This window comes from Bombina bombina, chromosome 4 (assembly GCF_027579735.1).
Source record: "Bombina bombina isolate aBomBom1 chromosome 4, aBomBom1.pri, whole genome shotgun sequence".
NCBI classification, from domain to species: Eukaryota; Metazoa; Chordata; class Amphibia; order Anura; family Bombinatoridae; genus Bombina; species Bombina bombina.
In genome coordinates, this window is record NC_069502.1 from 461,663,561 (window position 1) to 461,685,198 (window position 21,638).

Here is a 21,638-nt window from a genome sequence, read left to right on the forward strand (position 1 = left end):
TCCATCATGCTGTGGGGCTGTGGGGCCAGTGCCGGTACTGGAAATCTTGTTAAAGTTGAGGGTTGCATGGATTCCACTCAATATCAGCAGATACTTGAGAATAATGTTGAGGAATCAGTCACAAAGTTGAAGTTATGCCATGGCTGGATATTTCAACAAGACAACAACCCAAAACACTGTTTAAAATCTACTCTGACATATATTCAGAGGAACAAGTACAATGTTCTGGAATGGCCATCCCAGTCCCCAGACCTGAACATCATTGAAAATCTGTGGGGTGATTTGAAACGGGCTGTCCATGCTCGGCAACCATCAAATCTAACTGAAATGGAGATGTTTTGCAAGGAGGAATGGTCCTAAATACCTTCATCCAGAATCCAGACACTCATTACAGGCTATAGGTAGCGTCTAGAGACTGTTATTTCTGCTAAAGGAGGCTCTACTAAATATTGATGCAATATTTCTGTTGGGGTGCCCAAAAGTTATGCACCTGTCTAATTTCGTTTTGATGCATATTGCATATTTTCTGTTAATCCAATAAACCTCATTTCACTACTGAAATATTACTGTGTTCTTCAGTTATTTGATAGATCAAAATGAAATTGCTGATCCAAACACCCAATTATTTATAAATGAAAATCATGGAAATTGTCAGGGGTACCTAAACCTTTGCATACGACTATATATATATATATATATATATATATATATATATATACACTGTGTATATACACACACACTGTACATACACATACACACAAAACCCAGATGTGGGCTGCACTCTAAAACCGGAGTTGGTACCCATTCCTAAGCCACTTGCAAAAACAGCAGGCAGCTGTATTTACAATCAGTAACTCAGGCAATTAACTCCAGACCAGGCTGGGTGCAAAGCCCAATAGGAAAAAACAGTTTTTTGAATCCTTTGGCCAGGAACCACTTCACAGTCTTTTGTTACCTGGGTCCTGACCTACAGCCAACGAACTCTGCAGTGGCGCCATTTAGGTTTTATGCTGAACTAGGTACTCAAAACATAATAATAATAAAAAGTTTTTGTGGTTTTTCTATATGTTTGCCATATTTAGTGGCACAATACCTTAAAATAATTAGAGGTAATAACTTTTTTAGTATTAAAATAAGAAAATGTTACCAATTACTACACTACAGAAAAAACAAACAAACAATTTTATTGTAAACTGGGTACTGGCAGACAGCTGCCAGTACCCAAGATGGCTCCCAATAAGGTAGGGGGGGGGGTCAGGGAGGTTGGGGGCTAAGGGGGGATCTTACACAGCAGAATAATTTTAAAAAAAAACAACAAAAAAAACTTTTATTTTAGTACTGGCAGACTTTCTGCCAGTACTTAAGGTGGCGGGGACAATTGTGGGGTGGGGGAGGGAAGAGAGATGTTTGGCAGTGATCAGGGGGTCTGTTGTGTCAGGTGGGAGGCTGATCTCTACCTTAAAGCTAAAATTAACCCTGCAAGCTCCCTACAAGCTCCCTAATTAACCCCTTCACTGCTAGACATAATACACGTGTGATGCGAAATAATTGCACAAGCTGTTTGTAAATAATTTCAGTGAGAAACCTAAAGTTTGTGAAAAAGTTTGTCAAAAAGTGAACTTTTTTTTTTTATTTGATCGCATTTGGCGGTGAAATGGTGGCATGAAATATAACAAAATGGGCCTAGATCAATACTTTGGGTTGTCTACTACACTACACTGAAGCTAAAGTTAACCCTACAAGCTCCCTAATTAACCCTTTTACTGCTAGACATAATACACGTGTGATGCGCAGAGGCATTTAGCAGCCTTCTAAGTACCAAAAAGCACTGCCAAAGCCATATATGTCTGCTATTTCTGAGCAAAGGGTTTCCCAGAGAAGCATTTACAACCATTTGTGCCATAATTGCACAAGCTGTCTGTAAATAATTTCAGTGAGAAACCTAAAATTGTGAACAATTTAACGTTTGTTTTTTTAATTTGATCATATTTGGCGGTGAAATGGTGGCATGAAATATACCAAAATGTGCCTAGATCAATACTTGGGGTTGTCCACTTCACTAAAGATAAAATTAACCCTACAAGCTCCCTAAATGCTTCCTAATTAACCCCTTCACTGCTGGGCATAATACACGTGTGGTGCGCAATGGCATTTAGAGGTCTTCTAATTACCAAAAAGCAATGTCAAAGCCATATATGTCTGCTATTTCTGAACAAAGGGAATCCCAGAGAAGCATTTACAACCATTTATGCCATAATTGCACAAGTTGTTTGTAAATAATTTCAGTGAGAAACCTAAAGTTTGTGAAAAAAATTGTGAAAAAGTGAAAAAAAATTTTTTATTTGATCGCATTTGGCGGTGAAATGGTGGCATGAAATATACCAAAATGGGCCTAGATCAATACTTTGGGATGTCTTCTAAAAAAAAAAAAATACATGTCAAGGAATATTCAGGGATTCCTGAAAGATATCAGTGTTCCAATGTAACTAGCGCTAATTTTGAATAAAGTGGTTTGGAAATAGCAAAGTGCTACTTGTATTTATTGCCCTATAACTTGCAAAAAAAGCAAAGAACATGTAAACATTGGGTATTTCTAAACAAAATTTAGAAACTATTTAGCATGGGTGTTTTTTGGTGGTTGTGGATGTGTAACAGATTTTGGGGGTCAAAGTTAGAAAAAGTGTGTTTTTTTCCATTTTTTCCTCATAGTTTATAATTTTTTTATGGTAAATTATAAGATATGATGAAAATAATGCTATAAATTTTAGAAAGTCCATTTAATGGCGAGAAAAACGGTATATAATGTGTGTGGGTACAGTAAATGAGTAAGAGGAAAATTACAGCTAAACACAAACACCTCAAAAATGTAAAAATAGTCTTTGTCCTTAAGGGTAAGAAAATTGAAAAATGGTCTGGTCATTAAGGGGTTAAACTATAAGGTCTAAAAAAAAAAATACCAAAGATTTTATGAGATTTCTTTCCATGGCAGTGCGTTTTTGATCATCATGTCCAACAAGAGAAGTCAAATGCTGTGACACAAATATGTGTGAAGTACAATATATTTGATTACTATGAATTTAACAACAGCATGCAGCATGGTTATATCGTCACAGCCTATGCAATACAGATTTTTTTTATATAAAAACAAAAGGATCAGTTACCCATGAATGGAACACAGAGTCACAAATCATGAGACAAAAAGAGGGAAAAGTGAGGCCGTATATATGAGTCTTAAGTACTTTCAGGGAATGCTGCATAAACATTCATGATACATAAGGATTGGATGCAAACCATTTGCAAAAGTGAAACAGTTTGCAGTTAAAATACCCTTTGCCTTTTGGTTTGCCCTAACTGCCACATGGCTGCAATCTATGGATCCAATGATCTATGGCATTCCTCCCCGCACTGCACCATCCCTAAGGGATAGAGGCCAAGCAAATAAACCAGTGTCAATATGCCATCAGAGACATAAGGAAAAGGCCCAGTACCAGAAAAAGGTACTGATTGGGCAGGAAATGTGTCAGTTGCTAAGTGTGTTAGCTGTGCCTTGATTTTTAATGCAGACAAAAGGTGTGTGAAATAGTGCGCTGGTGTTAGATATGGGGTATCAGACTCCTTACAAAAGTTAGATCCTTCAATCTAAACAATAAGTGCAAAGAAAAAGTGGGTGTAGAAAGGGCGCTTTTCTGCTAAAGATACCAAAAAGAAGGGTTATAAGAAGGTAATTTGAAAACCATTAAGGTATATAAAAAATTTGTAAAGGCTTTATAGTAAAGACATAAAATAATTTAATAAAATTAAAAATAAAAATGTGTTTCACATAAAAACACCATCATATATAAAAAACATTTAATACAGAAAACGTTTTTTTATATACAACTAGAAACATTTTTTAGTTTGTAATCAGATACAAAGTATATTTTCTGTCTCCTCTGAAATAACTAAATAAGTATATTTTGAACAACTGAACATTGTGGTTTGAATTAGAGACGTCTCTATTAAATGTTTTTTATATATGATGGTGTTTTTATGTGAAACACATTTTTATCTTGCATTTTTAACTTCAGTCGTGTCTCAACTTATCTGAAAGAGTGGACTGGACCATTCTGCTGCTTCATCTGTGACTGAAACTGCCAGAGGTTAAGATGTGTACACAGATCCTATTTAAAGGGACAGTCTACAATGTCATTTTTATTGTTTTAAAAGATAGATAATCCCTTTATTACCCATTCCCCAGTTTTGCATAACCAAAGTTATAAAATATACCTTTTTACCTCTGTGATTACCTTGTTTCTAAGCATCTTCTTACAGCCCCCTGATCACATGACTTTATCTATTATCTATTGACTTGCATATAGTACTGTGTTGTGCTAAATCTTAACTCCTCGGGCGTGAACACAATGTTATCTATATGGCCCACATGAACTGTGTGAAAAGCTAATAAAAAAGCATGTGATAAGAGGATGTCTGTAGTGGCTTAGAAACAGGCAGATATTTAGAGGTTTAAATGTTATAAACTATATTAATATAACAATGTTGGTTGTGCAAAGCTGGGGAATGAGTAGTAAAGGCGTTATTTATCTTTTAAACAATAACAATTTTAGTGTAGACTGTCCCTTTAATGGCAAAGTCTGAATCTGAGAATACCACTCTCACTCTTCTTTGTTGACAAAACACAACCTTTAATGTGAGGAACTAATTTATGGATCATGATTTGCAGTATGGAACTCAGGTAGCTTAACAAAGGGCAAGATTACAAGTCGCACGTTATGAGTTTCCCACTCGCGATATGGTCTTTTCGCAATCAATTTCCATTGCGCAGCTATTACAAGTCTTGAAAAATCACGATTGGGCATGCGCAATCACCTTTTATGCAACAATCTTTTTCGCGCACGAAGGGCTGTAGTTAACAGTTTTCTGCAACAACAGTTTCACAAAACACTTCAAAAATGCATTACAAAGTACAGCTACACTCATATTAACACTGTCTAATAAAAATGATTTAAACAAAATATAGCACAAAAAAGTTATAGGAGCTCAAAGATAGGAGATCTCGGGTATTAGAAAAAAAAAGCTGACGCAGGGATTTTACATTGACTTACATTTATATGTATAGAGATATGTGTAAGTATGGAGATAATGAAAATATTTTACATTACAATCTTATGCACATTAAACAATATCTCAGAGGGGTTTTCAAAGAGATATTCGCATATAGATCTTGAGATATGTAGACATAGATATATATATTCATATACAGATCTCGCTATAAATAGATATCAGTCCAAAAACCATCACATATATAGAGAAATATTTATTTATAAATAAATAGAACATATTTTGCAATTGATTTGCCGCGCGACTTGTAATCTCGCCCTAAGGGAGTTACACTAGGGAAGTTGTAAAAAGAACAAGGTTAAAGGAGCAGATGTGATAGTAATAAAGACTGCTGTCCTGGTGATATATGTTTTATAAAAGATCAGCTTCTGCTATTTAGGCCAGTGTACCCATGCAACTACAAGGCCTAGAGACCTGCTTGTTATATCTAACATTTTGTATCTTATGCTCTTTCTATATTATTTCAGCTGTCAGTCAATGAATCTGTTTAAATAAAGATTTTGAATACAATCTATTTAGTAAGATCATACACTACACAGCCTGCCACAGACTGTACCCATGTCACTCATCTTCTTGCAGGTTCTGACACCTTTACTGGCAGTATCCCTTTGTCTACTTTTATTGAAACTGGTTCTTCTTCTTCAAACTTGGGGAATTCTTATTCTTTACAAGAAAATAAACTGATCAAGCATGGAGAGAAATCATAAGCTTATGTTACTGTAAAGTGTCTCTCCTTAACAAAAAACATATAAGTGAACTCCCCTTAATGAGATACACGGTTCTCAAGGTACAAATTGCCTTTAAAACAACCCCAGAGGGATATATACTGATATAAAGCATCTGATAGAATCTTGCCAGCCCAGAGATTTTTAGAAAATCGGACCCTAAGTGTCAGGTTGCTGACATTTAAAGTATTCTAATTATGTGATTGTTGACAGATGTTTAAATGAGCCATTTTATTATGTATGAAAAAAATGAATTAGTCAGGTTGTTATCAGTTTTATAGGAGAACAGATCTCTATTTCAAACTGGTGTTACTACCAATCTAAATTGCTATATGCTATAGAAAAATAAAAGAATGAGAGGTTTGGTGCACTACCTCCTACCTGACCCAGTAATGTGTTTTTGTTGTTGTTTTTTTTATAAATAGTTAAATAAAATCAGAGAGTTAACTATGTGTATAGACACATAAGGGAAAGCTAGACAAACACAAAAATCACTAACCTGCCCTACTGCAAGTAGTCTCCCCCCCACCAAGTATTCCTGGCCGATACCAGAAACCTCAGGCATCAGTTAAGGGGGTGATTAAAAGGAGCAAGGAAATGATGACAAAATATTAGTTTTAAAAAGCTATACTGCAGGCCAGTTTTGGCCAATACACGGGCCTTCTCAATGCAAAAAAAAACCCACAGCATTGTGTGTCACAGCTTTTAAATACTTTTACCTATGCATATGCCTTATCTTTTCAGCCAATCAGGCCACTGCTCATTAGGCTTGACTAGTTCCACCTGTTATCTTTTGTATAGATAGGCTGATGCAATGCTCAATACCCGTATGTCATTTCTTAAATTATCAGGTGTCTCTACAACAAATTCCATTCCCTATGATCATGCATATATTGTTGTTAAAGGGACATTAAACACTTTGAGATGGTAATATAAAATGATAAATTGTATATATAAAACAACTCTGCAATATACTTTCATTATTTATTTTGTCCTCTTTGCCTGTAATTCCATTCTGAAATTGTGAGCTTTTCAGTTCCTGTTAGAAATGGAAGTGCAGAACACTGTTCTATTCCACACAGCCATTGGCTGCACACTCTAGTGACCTATTTATAACTGTCCCTAATTGGCCACAGCAGAGAAGGTAACTCAAGTTACAACATGGCAGCTCCCAGTGTTTTATAGACACTAAAACTTTACACTTATTTTGTCACTTTTTAAACAACTAATGAAACTTTAAAAAATACATCTACATGTTAGTCATGGACTAATCTTTTCTTTGAATGCATCATTCTATCTAGAGTGTATTTAGTGTTTAATGTCCCTTTAAATAAAAATCCCTGCTGTGAAACAATATAACTTTTGTAATAATTGTGCATCAGTAATAGGTAACAAGATAACCCTTTGATCTTCCCTCTTGGTAGATTTGCTCAAGTATGTTCTGACTCTGTTGACAGTACATGTGAGTCTACCATACATTATATAAGATTCTTGCAATACATTTCAAGGCATTCGTTCGGTCTTTTTTTCTACTGCTGATACTGTTTGCTTTTGGTTCATATACCTAATTGCGCCAGTTGCCCACCATTAGTCTAAGCTATTATGCCTGGTCAATCTGGACAAAATATTTCAACTAGTAAATAGTGAAATACACTACCCCAGACCCAGTGAAACTAAATTTTTCTCAGATAATTTGTCACCTACCCTGATCATCAAAGGCATGAGTCAGCTCGTGTCCCATCACCACCCCAATACCTCCAAAATTCAGTGCTCTGAGAAAGGGAAAAGGTAGAAGCAGATAAGAACAGATGCAAGGATACATTAGAAATCAGTATTTAAGGGTAGGACAGTGCTAAGGAAAGAATGGTATAATGACCTAGCTGAAAGTGCAAAATGGAATAAATGTTTGACAATAAAGTAGATTAAAAAAAAACAGAGGGTATGTGAATATGTTTGGGGTTTAACATTACAATACCCCTGTATGGTGTTGAGGATTCATTGTGTATGCAGAATGGTTGGTCCTTGTATTTTTTTTATTGGGTATACTAAAAGGCATAGAGGCCAATTTAACAAATGTCTGTCGGACCTGATCCGACAGTGTGGATCAGGTCCGACAGACATCGCTGAATGCGGAGAGCAATACGCTCTCCGTATTCAGCATTGCACCAGCAGCTCACATGAGCTGCTGGTGCAACGCCGCCCCCTGCAGACATGCGGCCAATAGGCCGCCAGCAGGGGGGGTGTCAATCAACCCGATCGTACTCGATCGGGTTGATTTCCGGCGATGTCTGTCCGCCTCATCAGAGCAGGCGGACAGGGTTATGGAGCAGTGGTCTTTAAACCGCTGCTCCATAACTTGTGTTTCTAGCGAGTCTGAAGACTCCACAGAAACACGGGCCTTCAAGCTCCGTTTGGAGCTTGATAGATAGGCCCCTTAGTGTGTTTTATTAGGTTATGTGAAAGAACAATGGTCATTTTGTGTATGAGTTTGTTTAAAGGGACACAAACACAATTTTTTTATTTCATGATTCAGATAGAGCACATTATTTTAAACAACTTTCCAATTTACTTCTATTATCTAATTTGATTTGTTCTTTTGGTATCTTTTGTTGAAAAGGTAGGCACATACCTAGGTAGGCACAAGAGCTGCTGATTGGTGTCTGCTAAAATATGTATCATGTTATTGGCTCACCCAATGTGTTAACTAACTCCCAGTAATGCATTGATCCTTCTTCAACAAAGAATACCAAAAGAGTGAAGCAGGTGAGATAATAGAAGTACATTGGAAAGGTGTTTAAAATGATATGCTCTTTCTGAAACATGAAAGAAAATTGTAGGTTGTATGTCCCTTTAATGACAATTTGCTACTTGCAATCCACTAAAATGTAACCCATTGCCACAAGTTAATCCTATCAGCAAATACCTCACAAGATAACTCTAACCACAAATGACCTAACCACCAAAAACCTCCCTACTGAAATTAACCCTAGCCTAAATGAATCCCTTACCTAAAATGTCCCATTAAAATTAACACTCTATCTAAAATTAACCCCCTTACCTAACTTACCCACTAAAGTTACAACAAACACAAATGTGACCCCCTCTCCACAGCAACGATTTTAGTCGTGTAATTTAAAGAGAATTGCTTCATTTTAGATAAGGAGCTTTTTTAGGAAAGGGGAAACATTTGGAGGTTAAGAGGATTAATTTTAGAGTGAGTTCTTATTAAGTAGTGGGCTATAGTTAGCTGTTATTGTGGTGGGGGTCAGGACGGCAGCTAGTTTTTCTCTTGTTAAGTGTATCCAGTCCACGGATCATCCATTACTTGTGGGATATTCTCCTTCCCAACAGGAAGTTGCAAGAGGATCACCCACAGCAGAGCTGCTATATAGCTCCTCCCCTCACTGCCATATCCAGTCATTCTCTTGCAACTCTCAACAAAGATGGACGTAGTAAGAGGAGAGTGGTGTATTATAGTTAGTTTTTTAACTTCAATCAAAAGTTTGTTATTTTTAAATGGTACCGGAGTGTACTGTTTCATCTCAGGCAGCATTAGAAGAAGAATCTGCCTGTGATTTCTATGATCTTAGCAGAAGTAACTAAGATCCACTGCCGTTCTCACATATTCTGAGGAGTGAGGTAACTTCAGAGGGGGAATGGCGTGCAAGTTTTCCTGCAATAAGGTATGTGCAGTTAATATATTTCTAGGGATGGAATTTGCTAGAAAAATGCTGCTGATACCGGATTAATGTAAGTTAAGCCTTAAATGCAGTGATAGCGACTGGTATCAGGCTTATTAACAGAGATACATACTCTTATAAAAGTGTAATATAAAACGTTTGCTGGCATGTTAATCGTTTTTATATATGTTTGGTGACAAAACTTATTGGGGCCTAGTTTTTTTCCACATGGCTGGCTTGATTTTTGCCTAGAAACAGTTTCCTGAAGCTTTCCACTGTTGCAATATGAGTGGGAAGGGCCTATTTTAGTGCTTTTCTGTGCAGTTAAAATACTGACAGAGACATTCAGCTTCCCTCTGCATGATACAGGACATCTCTGAAGGGCTCAAAAGGCTTCAAAGTCGTGTTTGAGGAGGGTAACAATCACAGTAGACTGTGGCAGTTGTTGTGACTGTGTTTAACCCCTTAATGACCACAATGTACCCTGTATGTCAGTGGTTGTTAAGGGTTTTTTCAGGACATAATAGCACAAGTCTAGCAAGAACATGCTATTAATGCACTCCCTCTAGCAGGCTTTGTGGAATAGAGCAGTCTCAACGCTGGTGGCAAGACCACGCTATAAAACAATCAAGTCCAAAAAAAAGGCCAGCGACATACAGGGTACGTCGCTGGTCCTTAAGGGGTTAAAAAACGTTTGTGTCATTTATTATTCTGTTTTTGTTATTAAGGGGTTAATCATCCATTTGCAAGTGGGTGCAATGCTCTGCTGACTTGTTACATACACTGTAAAAATTTTGTTAGTGTAACTGCCTTTTTTCACTGTTATTTCAAATTTTGTCAAAATTTGTTTCTCTTAAAGGCACAGTAACGTTTTTTTATATTGCTTGTTAACTTGCTTTAAAGTGTTTTCCAAGCTTGCTAGTCTCATTGCTAGTCTGTACAAACATGTCTGAAACAGAGGATACTTGTTCATTATGTTTAAAAGCCATGGTGGAGCCCCATAGGAGAATGTGTACTAAATGTATTGATTTCACCTTAAACAGTAAAGATCAGTCTTTATCTATAAAAGAATTGTCACCAGAGGGGTCTGTCGAGGGGGAAGTTATGCCGACTAACTCTCCCCACGTGTCGGACCCTTCGCCTCCCGCTCAAGGGACGCACGCTAATATGGCGCCAAGTACATCAGGGACGCCCATAGAGATTACTTTGCAGGACATGGCTGCAATCATGAATAATACCCTGTCAGAGGTATTATCCAGATTGCCTGAATTGAGAGGCAAGCGTGATAGCTCTGGGGTTAGACGAGATACAGAGCGCGTAGATGCTGTAAGAGCCATGTCTGATACTGCGTCACAATATGCAGAACCTGAGGACGGAGAGTTTCAGTCTGTGGGTGACGTCTCTGAATCGGGGAGACCTGATTCAGAGATTTCTAATTTTAAATTTAAGCTTGAGAACCTCTGTGTATTGCTTGGGGAGGTATTAGCTGCTCTGAATGACTGTGACACAATTGCAGTGCCAGAGAAATTGTGTAGGCTGGATAAATACTATGCAGTGCCGGTGAGTACTGATGTTTTTCCAATACCTAAAAGGCTTACAGAAATTATTAGTAAGGAGTGGGATAGGCCCGGTGTGCCCTTTCCCCACCTCCTATATTTAGAAAAATGTTTCCAATAGATGCCACTACACGGGACTTATGGCAGACTGTCCCTAAGGTGGAGAGAGCAGTTTCTACTTTAGCAAAGCGTACCGCTATCCCGGTTGAGGACAGTTGTGCTTTTTCAGATCCAATGGATAAAAAATTAGAGGGTTACCTTAAGAAAATGTTTATTCAACAAGGTTTTATTTTACAGCCCCTTGCATGCATTGCGCCTGTCACTGCTGCGGCGGCATTCTGGTTTGAGGCCCTGGAAGAGGCCATCCATACAGCTCCATTGACTGAAATTGTTGACAAGCTTAGAACTCTTAAGCTAGCTAACTCATTTGTTTCTGATGCCATTGTTCATTTGACTAAACTAACGGCTAAAAATTCCGGATTCGCCATCCAGGCGCGTAGGGCACTATGGCTCAAATCCTGGTCAGCTGATGTGACTTCAAAGTCTAAATTACTCAACATTCCTTTCAAGGGGCAGACCTTATTCGGGCCTGGTTTGAAAGAAATTATTATTATGACATTACTGGAGGTAAGGGTCATACCCTTCCTCAGGACAGGGCCAAATCAAAGGCCAAACAGTCTAATTTTCATGCCTTTCGAAATTTCAAGGCAGGTGCAGCATCAACTTCCTCTGCTTCAAAACAAGAGGGAACTTTTGCTCAATCCAAGCAGGCCTGGAAACCTAACCAGTCCTGGAACAAGGGCAAGCAGGCCAGAAAGCCTGCTGCTGCCTCTAAGACAGCATGAAGGAGCGGCCCCCTATCCGACAACGGATCTAGTAGGGGGCAGACTCTCTCTCTTCGCCCAGGCGTGGGCAAGAGATGTTCAGGATCCCTGGGCGTTGGAGATCATATCTCAGGGATATCTTCTGGACTTCAAAGCTTCTCCTCCACAAGGGAGATTTCACCTTTCAAGATTATCTGCAAACCAGATAAAGAAAGAGGCATTCCTAAGATGCGTACAAGATCTCCTTGTAATGGGAGTGATCCATCCAGTTCCGCGGACGGAACAAGGACAGGGGTTTTATTCAAATCTGTTTGTGGTTCCCAAAAAAGAGGGAACCTTCAGACCAATTTTGGATTTAAAGATCCTAAACAAATTCCTCAGAGTTCCGTCATTCAAGATGGAAACTATTCGAACCATTTTACCCATGATCCAAGAGGGTCAGTACATGACCACAGTGGACTTAAAGGATGCCTACCTTCACATTCCGATTCACAAGAATCATCATCAGTTCCTGAGGTTTGCCTTTCTAGACAGGCATTACCAATTTGTAGCTCTTCCATTCGGGTTGGCTACAGCCCCAAGAATTTTTACAAAGGTTCTGGGCTCACTTCTGGCGGTCCTAAGACCGCGAGGCATAGCGGTGGCTCCTTACCTGGACGATATCCTGATACAGGCGTCAAGCTTTCAAATTGCCAAATCTCATACAGAGATAGTTCTGGCATTCCTGAGGTCGCATGGGTGGAAAGTGAACGAAGAAAAGAGTTCTCTATCTCCTCTCACGAGGGTTTCCTTCCTAGGGACTCTAATAGATTCTGTAGAAATGAAAATTTACCTGACGGAGTCCAGGTTATCAAAACTTCTAAATGCTTGCCGTGTTCTTCACTCCATTCCGCGCCCCACGGTGGCTCAGTGCATGGAAGTAATCGGCTTAATGGTAGCGGCGATGGACATAGTGCCATTCGCGCGCCTGCATCTCAGACCACTGCAATTATGCATGCTGTGTCAGTGGAATGGGGATTACACAGATTTGTCCCCTCTACTAAATCTGGATCAGGAAACCTTCTCTGGTGGTTATCTCGGGCCCATCTGTCCAAGGGTATGACCTTTCGCAGACCAGATTGGACAATTGTAACAACAGATGCCAGCCTTCTAGGTTGGGGTGCAGTCTGGAACTCCCTGAAGGCTCAGGGTTCATGGACTCAGGAGGAGAAACTCCTCCCAATAAATATTCTGGAGTTAAGAGCAATATTCAATGCTCTTCTGGCTTGGCCTCAGGTTCATCAGATTTCAGTCGGACAACATCACGACTGTGGCTTACATCAACCATCAAGGGGGAACCAGGAGTTCTCTAGCGATGTCAGAAGTCTCCAAGATAATTCGCTGGGCAGAGACTCACTCTTGCCACCTGTCAGCGATCCATATCCCAGGTGTAGAGAACTGGGAGGCGGATTTTCTAAGTCGTCAGACTTTTCATCCGGGGGAATGGGAACTCCATCTGGAGGTGTTCGCTCAATTGGTTCTCCGTTGGGGCAAACCAGAATTGGATCTCATGGCGTCTCGCCAGAACACCAAGCTTCCTTGTTACGGATCCAGGTCCAGGGACCCAGAAGCGGCACTGATAGATGCTCTAGCAGCGCCTTGGTTCTTCAACCTGGCTTATGTGTTTCCACCGTTTCCTCTGCTCCCTCGTCTGATTGCCAAAATTAAACAGGAAAGAGCATCGGTGATATTGATAGCACCTGCGTGGCCACGCAGGACCTGGTATGCAGACCTAGTGGACATGTCAGCCTTTCCACCATGGACTCTGCCTCTGAGACAAGACCTTCTAATACAAGGTCCTTTCAATCATCCGAATCTACTTTCTCTGAGACTGACTGCATGGAGATTGAACGCTTGATCCTATCAAAGCGTGGCTTCTCCGAGTCAGTAATTGATACCTTAATACAGGCACGAAAGCCTGTCACCAGGAAAATTTACCACAAGATATGGCGTAAATATCTTCATTGGTGTGAATCCAAGAATTACTCATGGAGTAGGGTTAGGATTCCTAGGATATTGTCCTTCCTCCAAGAGGGTTTGGACAAAGGATTATCAGCTAGTTCTTTAAAGGGACAGATTTCTGCTCTGTCTATTCTTTTACACAAGCGTCTGGCAGAAGTTCCAGACGTTCAGGCATTTTGTCAGGCTTTAGTTAGAATTAAGCCTGTGTTTAAACCTGTTGCTCCTCCATGGAGCTTAAACTTGGTTCTTAAAGTTCTTCAAGGGGTTCCGTTTGAACCCCTTCATTCTATTGATATCAAACTTCTTTCATGGAAAGTTCTTTTTCTGATGGCTATTTCCTCGGCTCGAAGAGTCTCGGAGTTATCTGCCTTACATTGTGATTCTCCTTATCTGATCTTTCATTCAGATAAAGTTGTTCTGCGTACAAAACCTGGGTTTTTACCTAAGGTGGTTTCTAACAAGAATATCAATCAAGAGATTGTTGTTCCATCATTATGTCCTAATCCTTCTTCAAAGAAGGAACGTCTTTTGCATAATCTAGACGTAGTCCGTGCCTTGAAGTTTTACTTACAGGCTACTAAAGATTTTCGCCAAACATCTAACCTGTTTGTTGTTTACTCTGGACAGAGGAGAGGTCAGAAGGCCTCGGCAACCTCTCTTTCTTTTTGGCTTCGGAGTATAATCCGTTTAGCCTAAGAGACTGCTGGACAGCAGCCTCCTGAAAGGATTACAGATCATTCTACTAGAGCTGTGGCTTCCACCTGGGCCTTTAAAAATGAGGCCTCTGTTGAACAGATTTGCAAGGCTGCAACTTGGTCTTCCCTTCATACTTTTTCCAAATTTTACAAATTTGATACTTTTGCTTCTTCGGAGGCTGTTTTTGGGAGAAAGGTTCTACAGGCAGTGGTTCCTTCAGTTTAAGTTCCTGCCTTGTCCCTCCCATCATCCGTGTACTTTAGCTTTGGTATTGGTATCCCACAAGTAATGGATGATCCGTGGACTGGATACACTTAACAAGAGAAAATATAATTTATGCTTACCTGATAAATTTATTTCTCTTGTAGTGTATCCAGTCCACGGCCCGCCCTGTCCTTTTCAGGCAGGTCTAAATTTTAATTAAACTACAGTCACCACTGCACCCTATGGTTTCTCCTTTTCTCGGCTTGTTTCGGTCGAATGACTGGATTTGGCAGTGAGGGGAGGAGCTATATAGCAGCTCTGCTGTGGGTGATCCTCTTGCAACTTCCTGTTGGGAAGGAGAATATCCCACAAGTAATGGATGATCCGTGGACTGGATACACTACAAGAGAAATAAATTTATCAGGTAAGCATAAATTATGTTTTTAGTGTGTGGTAATTAGTTTATTTTTCTGCATTAGCTATCTGCATCTAAGAAGTGTTGTAAAACAACTATAGCAGATGTGCAACTTTAGATGACAAAGCACCTTATGTCTTTAGGAACCCACTATGAGGTTCAAATCCTTTAAACCTGGCCCCCATTATTTCTCCCCACTTCAACTCTTTTTCTCTTTATTTACAAAACAGAACTGGATCATTACCTTTCTTTGATTGTGTATTCAAGGTATATTTTTCTGGGTCTTTATCTGTGTGGGTTTGTAGTACATGGAAGATGATATATATATATATATATATATATATATATATATATATATATATATATATATATATATATATATATATAGTGGATATAAAAAGTCTACACACCCCTGTTAAAATGGCAGGTTTCTGTGATGTAAAAAAATGAGACAAAGATAAATAATTTCAGAACTTTTTCCACCTTTAATGTGACCTATAAACTATGCAACTCAATTAAAAAAAAACCTGCAATCTTTTAGGTGAAGGGAAGTAAAAATAAAAAAATAAAAAACTAATACTTTGATGAAGCAACTTTTGATTTTATTACAGCACTCAGTCTTTTTGGGTATGAGTCTATCAGCATGGCACATCTTGACTTGGCAAGATTTGCCCACTCTTCTTTGCAAAAACACTCCAAATCTGTCAGATTGTGAGGGCATCTCCTGTGCACAGCCCTCTTCAGATCACCCCACAGATTTTCGATTGGATTCAGGTCTGGGCTCTGGCTGGGCCATTCCAAAACTTTAATCTTCTTCTGGTGAAGCCATTCCTTTGTTGATTTGGATGTATGCTTGTCATGCTGAAAGATGAAGATCCTCTTCATGTTCAGCTTTCTAGCAGAAGCCTGAAGGTTTAGTGCCAATATTGACTGGTATTTGGAACTGTTCATAATTCCCTCTACCTTGAATAAGGCCCCAGTTCCAGCTGAAGAAAAACAGCCCCAAAGCATGATGCTGCCACCACCATGCTTCACTGTGGGTATGGTGTTCTTTTGGTGATGTGCAGTGTTGTTTTTGCGCCAAACATATCTTTTGGAATTATTGCCAAAAAGTTCAACCTTGGTTTCATCAGACCATAACACCTTTTCTCACATGTTTTTGGGAGACTTCAGATATGTTTTTGCTCAATTTAGCTGGGCTTGGATGTTTTTCTTTGAAAGAAAGGGCTTCCGTCTTGCCGTCTACCCCAAAGCCCAAACATATGAAGAATATGGGAGATTGTTGTCACATGTACTACACAGCCAGTACTTGCCAGATATTCCTGCAGCTCCTTTAATGTTGCTGTAGGCCTCTTGGTAGCCTCCCAGACCAGTTTTCTTCTCGTCTTTTCATCAATTTTGGAGGGACATCCAGTTCTTGGTAATGTCATTGTTGTGCCATATGTTCTCCACTTGATGATGACTGTCTTCACTGTGTTCCATGGTATATCTAATGCCTTGGAAATTCTTTTATATCCTTCTCCTGACTGATACCTTTTAACAATGAGATCCCTCTGATGCTTTGGAAGCTCTCTGTGGACCATGGCTTTTGTGTAGGACACAACTAAGAAAATGTCAGGAAAGATCTACTAGAACAGCTGAACTTTATTTGGGGTTAATCAGAGGCACTTTAAATTATGGCAGGTGTGTGATGACTCTTATTTAACATGGTTTTGAATGTGATTGCTTAATTCTGAACACAGCTACATCCCCAGTTATATTTATGCATACTTATGCAACCACATTATTTTAGTTTTTTTTGTTTACTTCCCTCCACCTTAAAGATTTCAGTTTGTTTTTCAATTGAGTTGTGTAGTTTATAGGTCACATTAAAGGTGGAAAAAGTTCTGAAATGATTTATCTTTGTGTAATTTTTTTACATCACAGAAACCAGACATTTTAACAGGGTGTGTAGACTTTGTATATCCACTGTGTATATGTATATATATATATATATATATATATATATATATATACATATATACATATATACATATATACATACACATTATTTTAAGTTTGGTGTATTCCTATTGGCCTTTCTGTTGTTGTTTCATGCATACAGCAGTTCTTTATTTTATTCTGCTGATGTGGTGGTAGTTAGTGCACAGTGTTCTAATGTATCTACCTAACTGACAGACCATTAAACAGCTCCATTGCGCAGGCCTCTATTTAGAACGTTACTGTGTTTACAATCCAACCTCAGAATGCAATGAGCATGTTATTTGTTGGCAAACTATTGTATCTTATAAGCAATTATAATCCTGGTGAGCAACAAAAAATATTATTTAATTAACCAATAAAAACAGAGGGAAGGTTCATTTCTGATGAATAAGAGAGAACCCATGGGGACTATGGGCGTCCTTGTATTATATGGGTTGTTGCAGAGGGGGTTACCTTGTGCTACAAGTGGTCTTACACTAAATGGAGGTTGCTGAGGGATTCATAGGTTGTTAAGTTCTAAGTAAAAGGTGGTCTTGAGATGAAGAGTTCATGGAGGTTAAGGTTCTTGAGTGCTGAGTGGGTGATAGGCACTAGGAGAAAGGCTTTAGCTTGTAGGGGAACTTGCTCTGGATAGAATGTGTACAGTTAGGGTTAACAGCAGTGGATGGTTTGGGCAGATTAGAGTTAAAAGTGGTGAGCGATCCAGTTAGTTCATGGTTAATAGTGGTAGAGAGTTTAGGTTTAACAGCATATTGGGAAGTTAAGGTTAACTGAAGTGGCTGAGGGTTTGTGATTCGAGATAATTGTTTGGGGGGGGGTAATTGTTTTGGGAGGTTATGGTTAAAGTGATGGTAAACTTTAAATAATCAAATGCCATAAATGTAATCTTTGCCATTAAAAAACTATCGCATAGATTACGAGTTTTGCGTCATGAGCTGTGCGGTGCTACCGTGCAGTTTTTCCTCACCGCTCACTTACCTGCAGCGCTGGTATTACGGGTTCTTACAAACCCGGCATTAAAAGACAAGAAGTGAGCGTAGAGCAAAATTGTGCACCATACCGCACTCCAATACCAGCGCTGCTTAAATCAGTGACGAGCTGGTTGTAAGTGCTCGTGCACGATTTCCCCATAGACATCAATGGGGAGAGCTGGCTAAGAAAAAGTCTAACACCTGCCAAAAAGCAGCGTAAAGCTCCGTAACGCAGCCCCATTGATTCCTATGGGGAAACACATTTTATGTTTACACCTAACACCCTAACATGAACCCAGAGTCTAAACACCCCTAATCTTACACTTATTAACCCCTAATCTGCCACCCCTGACATCGCAGACACCTACATTATATTTATTAACCCCTAATCTGCCGCTCCGGACATGGCCGCCACCTACATTATACTTATTAACCCCTAATCTGCTGCCCCCAACATCGCCGACATCTACATTATATTTATTAACCCCTAATTTCCCGCCCCCAATGTCGCCGCAACCTACCTACACTTACTAACCCCTAATCTGCCGCCCCCAACGTCGCCGCCACTATATTAAATGTATCAACCCCTAAATCTAAGTCTAACCCTAATCCCCCCTAACTTAAATATAATTTAATTAAATCTAAATAAAATTCCTATCATTAACTAAATTATTCCTATTTAAAACTAAATACTTACCTAGAAAATAAACCCTAAGCTAGCTACAATATAACTAATAGTTACATTGTAGCTAGCTTAGGGTTTATTTTTATTTTACAGGCAAGTTTGTATTTATTTTAACTAGGTAGAATAGTTACTAAATAGTTATTAACTATTTAATAACTACCTAGCTAAAATAAATACAAATTGACCTGTAACATAAAACCTAACCTAAGTTACAATAACACCTAACACTACACTACAATTAAATAAATTCCTTACATTAAATACAATTAAATAAATTAAATTAAATTAGCTAAATCACAAAAAAACAACAACACTAAATTACAGAAAATAAAAAACAAATTACAGATCTTTAAACTAATTACACCTAATCTAAGAGCCCTATCAAAAAAAAAAAGCCCCCTCAAAATAAAAAAAAAAACCCTAGCCTAAACTAAACTACCAATAGCCCTTAAAAGGGCCTTTTGCGGGGCATTGCCCCAAAGAAATCAGCTCTTTTACCTGTAAAAAAAATGGGCAGAAGTGGTCCTCCAGACGGGCAGTCTTCATCCAGACGGCATCTTCTATCTTCATCCTTTCCAACGCGGAGCGGCTCCATCTTCAAGACATCCGGCACAGAGCATCCTCTTCAAACGACGGCTTCTTCGGAATGAATATCTCTTTAAGTGACGTCATTCAAGATGGCGTCCCTTAGATTCCGATTGGCTGATAGAATTCTATCAGCCAATCGGAATTAAGGTAGAAAAAAATCCTATTGGCTGATGCAATCAGCCAATAGGATTGAGCTGGCATTCTACTGGCTGTTCCAAACAGCCAATTGAATGCGAGCTCAATCCTATTGGCTAATTGTATCAGCCAATAGGATTGAAGTTCAATCTTATTGGCTGACTGCATCAGCCAATAGGATTTTTTCTACCTTAATTCCGATTGGCTGATAGAATTCTATCAGCCAATCGGAATCTAAGGGACGCCATCTTGGATTCCGAAGAAGCCGTCGTTTGAAGAGGATGCTGCGCGCCGGATGTCTTGAAGATGGAGCCGCTCCGCGTCGGAAGGATGAAGATAGAATATGCCGTCTGGATGAAGACTTCTGCCCGTCTGGAGGACCACTTCTGCCGGCTTCGTTGAGGACCTCTTGCCACTTGGATGAAGACTTCTCCCGGTAAGTGAATCTTCGGGGGTTAGTGTTAGGATTTTTTAAGGGTGTATTGGGTGGGTTTATTTTTTAGGTTAGGGCTTTGGGCAGCAATAGAGCTAAATGCCCTTTTAAGGGCAATGCCCATCCAAATGCCCTTTCAGGGCAATGGGGAGCTTAGGTTTTTTTAGTTAGGCTTTTATTTGGGGGGTTGGTTGTGTGGGTGGTGGGTTTTACTGTTGGGGGGGTGGGTTGTTTGTTTTTTTACAGGTAAAAGAGCTGATTTCTTTGGGGCAATGCCCCGCAAAAGGCCCTTTTAAGGGCTATTGGTAGTTTAGTTTAGACTAGGGATTTTTATTTGGGGGGGGGGGCTTTTTTATTTTGATAGGGCTCTTAGATTAGGTGTAATTAGTTTAAAGAACTGTAATTTGTTTTTTATTTTCTGTAATTTAATGGGGGTTTTTGTGTGATTTAGCTCATTTAATTTATTTAATTGTATTTAATGTAGGGAATTGATTGAATTGTAGTGTAGTGTTAGGTGTTAGTGAAACTTAGGTTAGGTTTTATTTTACAGGTTAATTTGTATTTATTTTAGTTAGGTAGTTATTAAATAGTTAATAACTATTTAGTAACTATTCTACCTAGTTAAAATAAATACAAACTTAGCTGTAAAATAAAAATAAACCCTAAGCTAGCTACAATGTAACTATTAGTTATATTTGTAGCTAGCTTAGGGTTTATTTTATAGGTAAGTATTTAGTTTTAAATAGGAATAATTTAGTTAATGATAGTCATTTTTATTTAGATTTATTTAAATTATGTTTAAGTTAGGGGGTGTTAGGGTTAGACTTAGGTTTAAAGGGTTAATAAATTTAGAATAGTGGCGGTGACGTTGGGGACGGCAGATTAGGGGGTTAATAAATATAGGTAGGTGGCAGCGATGTTGGGGGCAGCAGATTAGGGGTTAATAAAATGTAACTAGTGTTTGCGAGGTGGGAGTGCGGTGGTTTAGGGGTTAATATGTTTATTCTAGTGGCGGCGATGTCCGGAGCGGCAGATTAGGGGTTAAAATTTTTATTATAGTGTTTGCGATGCGGGAGGGCCTCGGTTTAGGGGTTAATAGGTAGTTTATGGGTGTTAGTGTACTTTTTAGCATTTTAGTTATGAGTTTTATGCTACAGCGTTGTAGTGTAAAACTCATAACTACTGACTTTAAAATGCGTTAGGAATCTTGACGGGGTAGGCTGTACCGCTCACTTTTTGGCCTCCCAGGACAAACTCGTAATACCAGTGCTATGGAAGTCCCATAGAAAAAAGGGTTTACAAACTTTACGTAAGTTGGTTTGCGGTAAGGCCAAACAAGTGTGTGGTACACCTATACCTGCAAGACTCGTAATAGCAGCGGGCGTAAAAAAGCAGCGTTAGGACCTGATAACACTGCTTTTTTACCTTAACGCACAACTCGTAATCTAGCTGTATATGTGTACTTTATTTTGTTTTTAATCCATTTGTGAAAGGGTTAAATTAGTTCACATAATAATGCATCTATTACAATGTTATGCCGGCCCACATGGATGATTTTTTTTTTTAATGACAAATCCAGGGAACATCCAATCAACATGTGTGTCATTGGACAATCTTGAAGACC

At 39.0% G+C, this 21,638-nt stretch overlaps 1 protein-coding gene across 1 annotated transcript in view; it reads right to left on the bottom strand.

The window, feature by feature from the left end:
- ECE2 (endothelin converting enzyme 2) overlaps positions 1–21,638 on the bottom strand; it is a 282,303-nt gene that overhangs the window by 57,998 nt on the left and 202,667 nt on the right. The window contains exon 16 of the mRNA XM_053710343.1: positions 7,548–7,615. Within this exon, the coding sequence (XP_053566318.1) occupies positions 7,548–7,615 (68 nt within the window). The remainder of the gene's footprint in view (positions 1–7,547; positions 7,616–21,638) is intronic.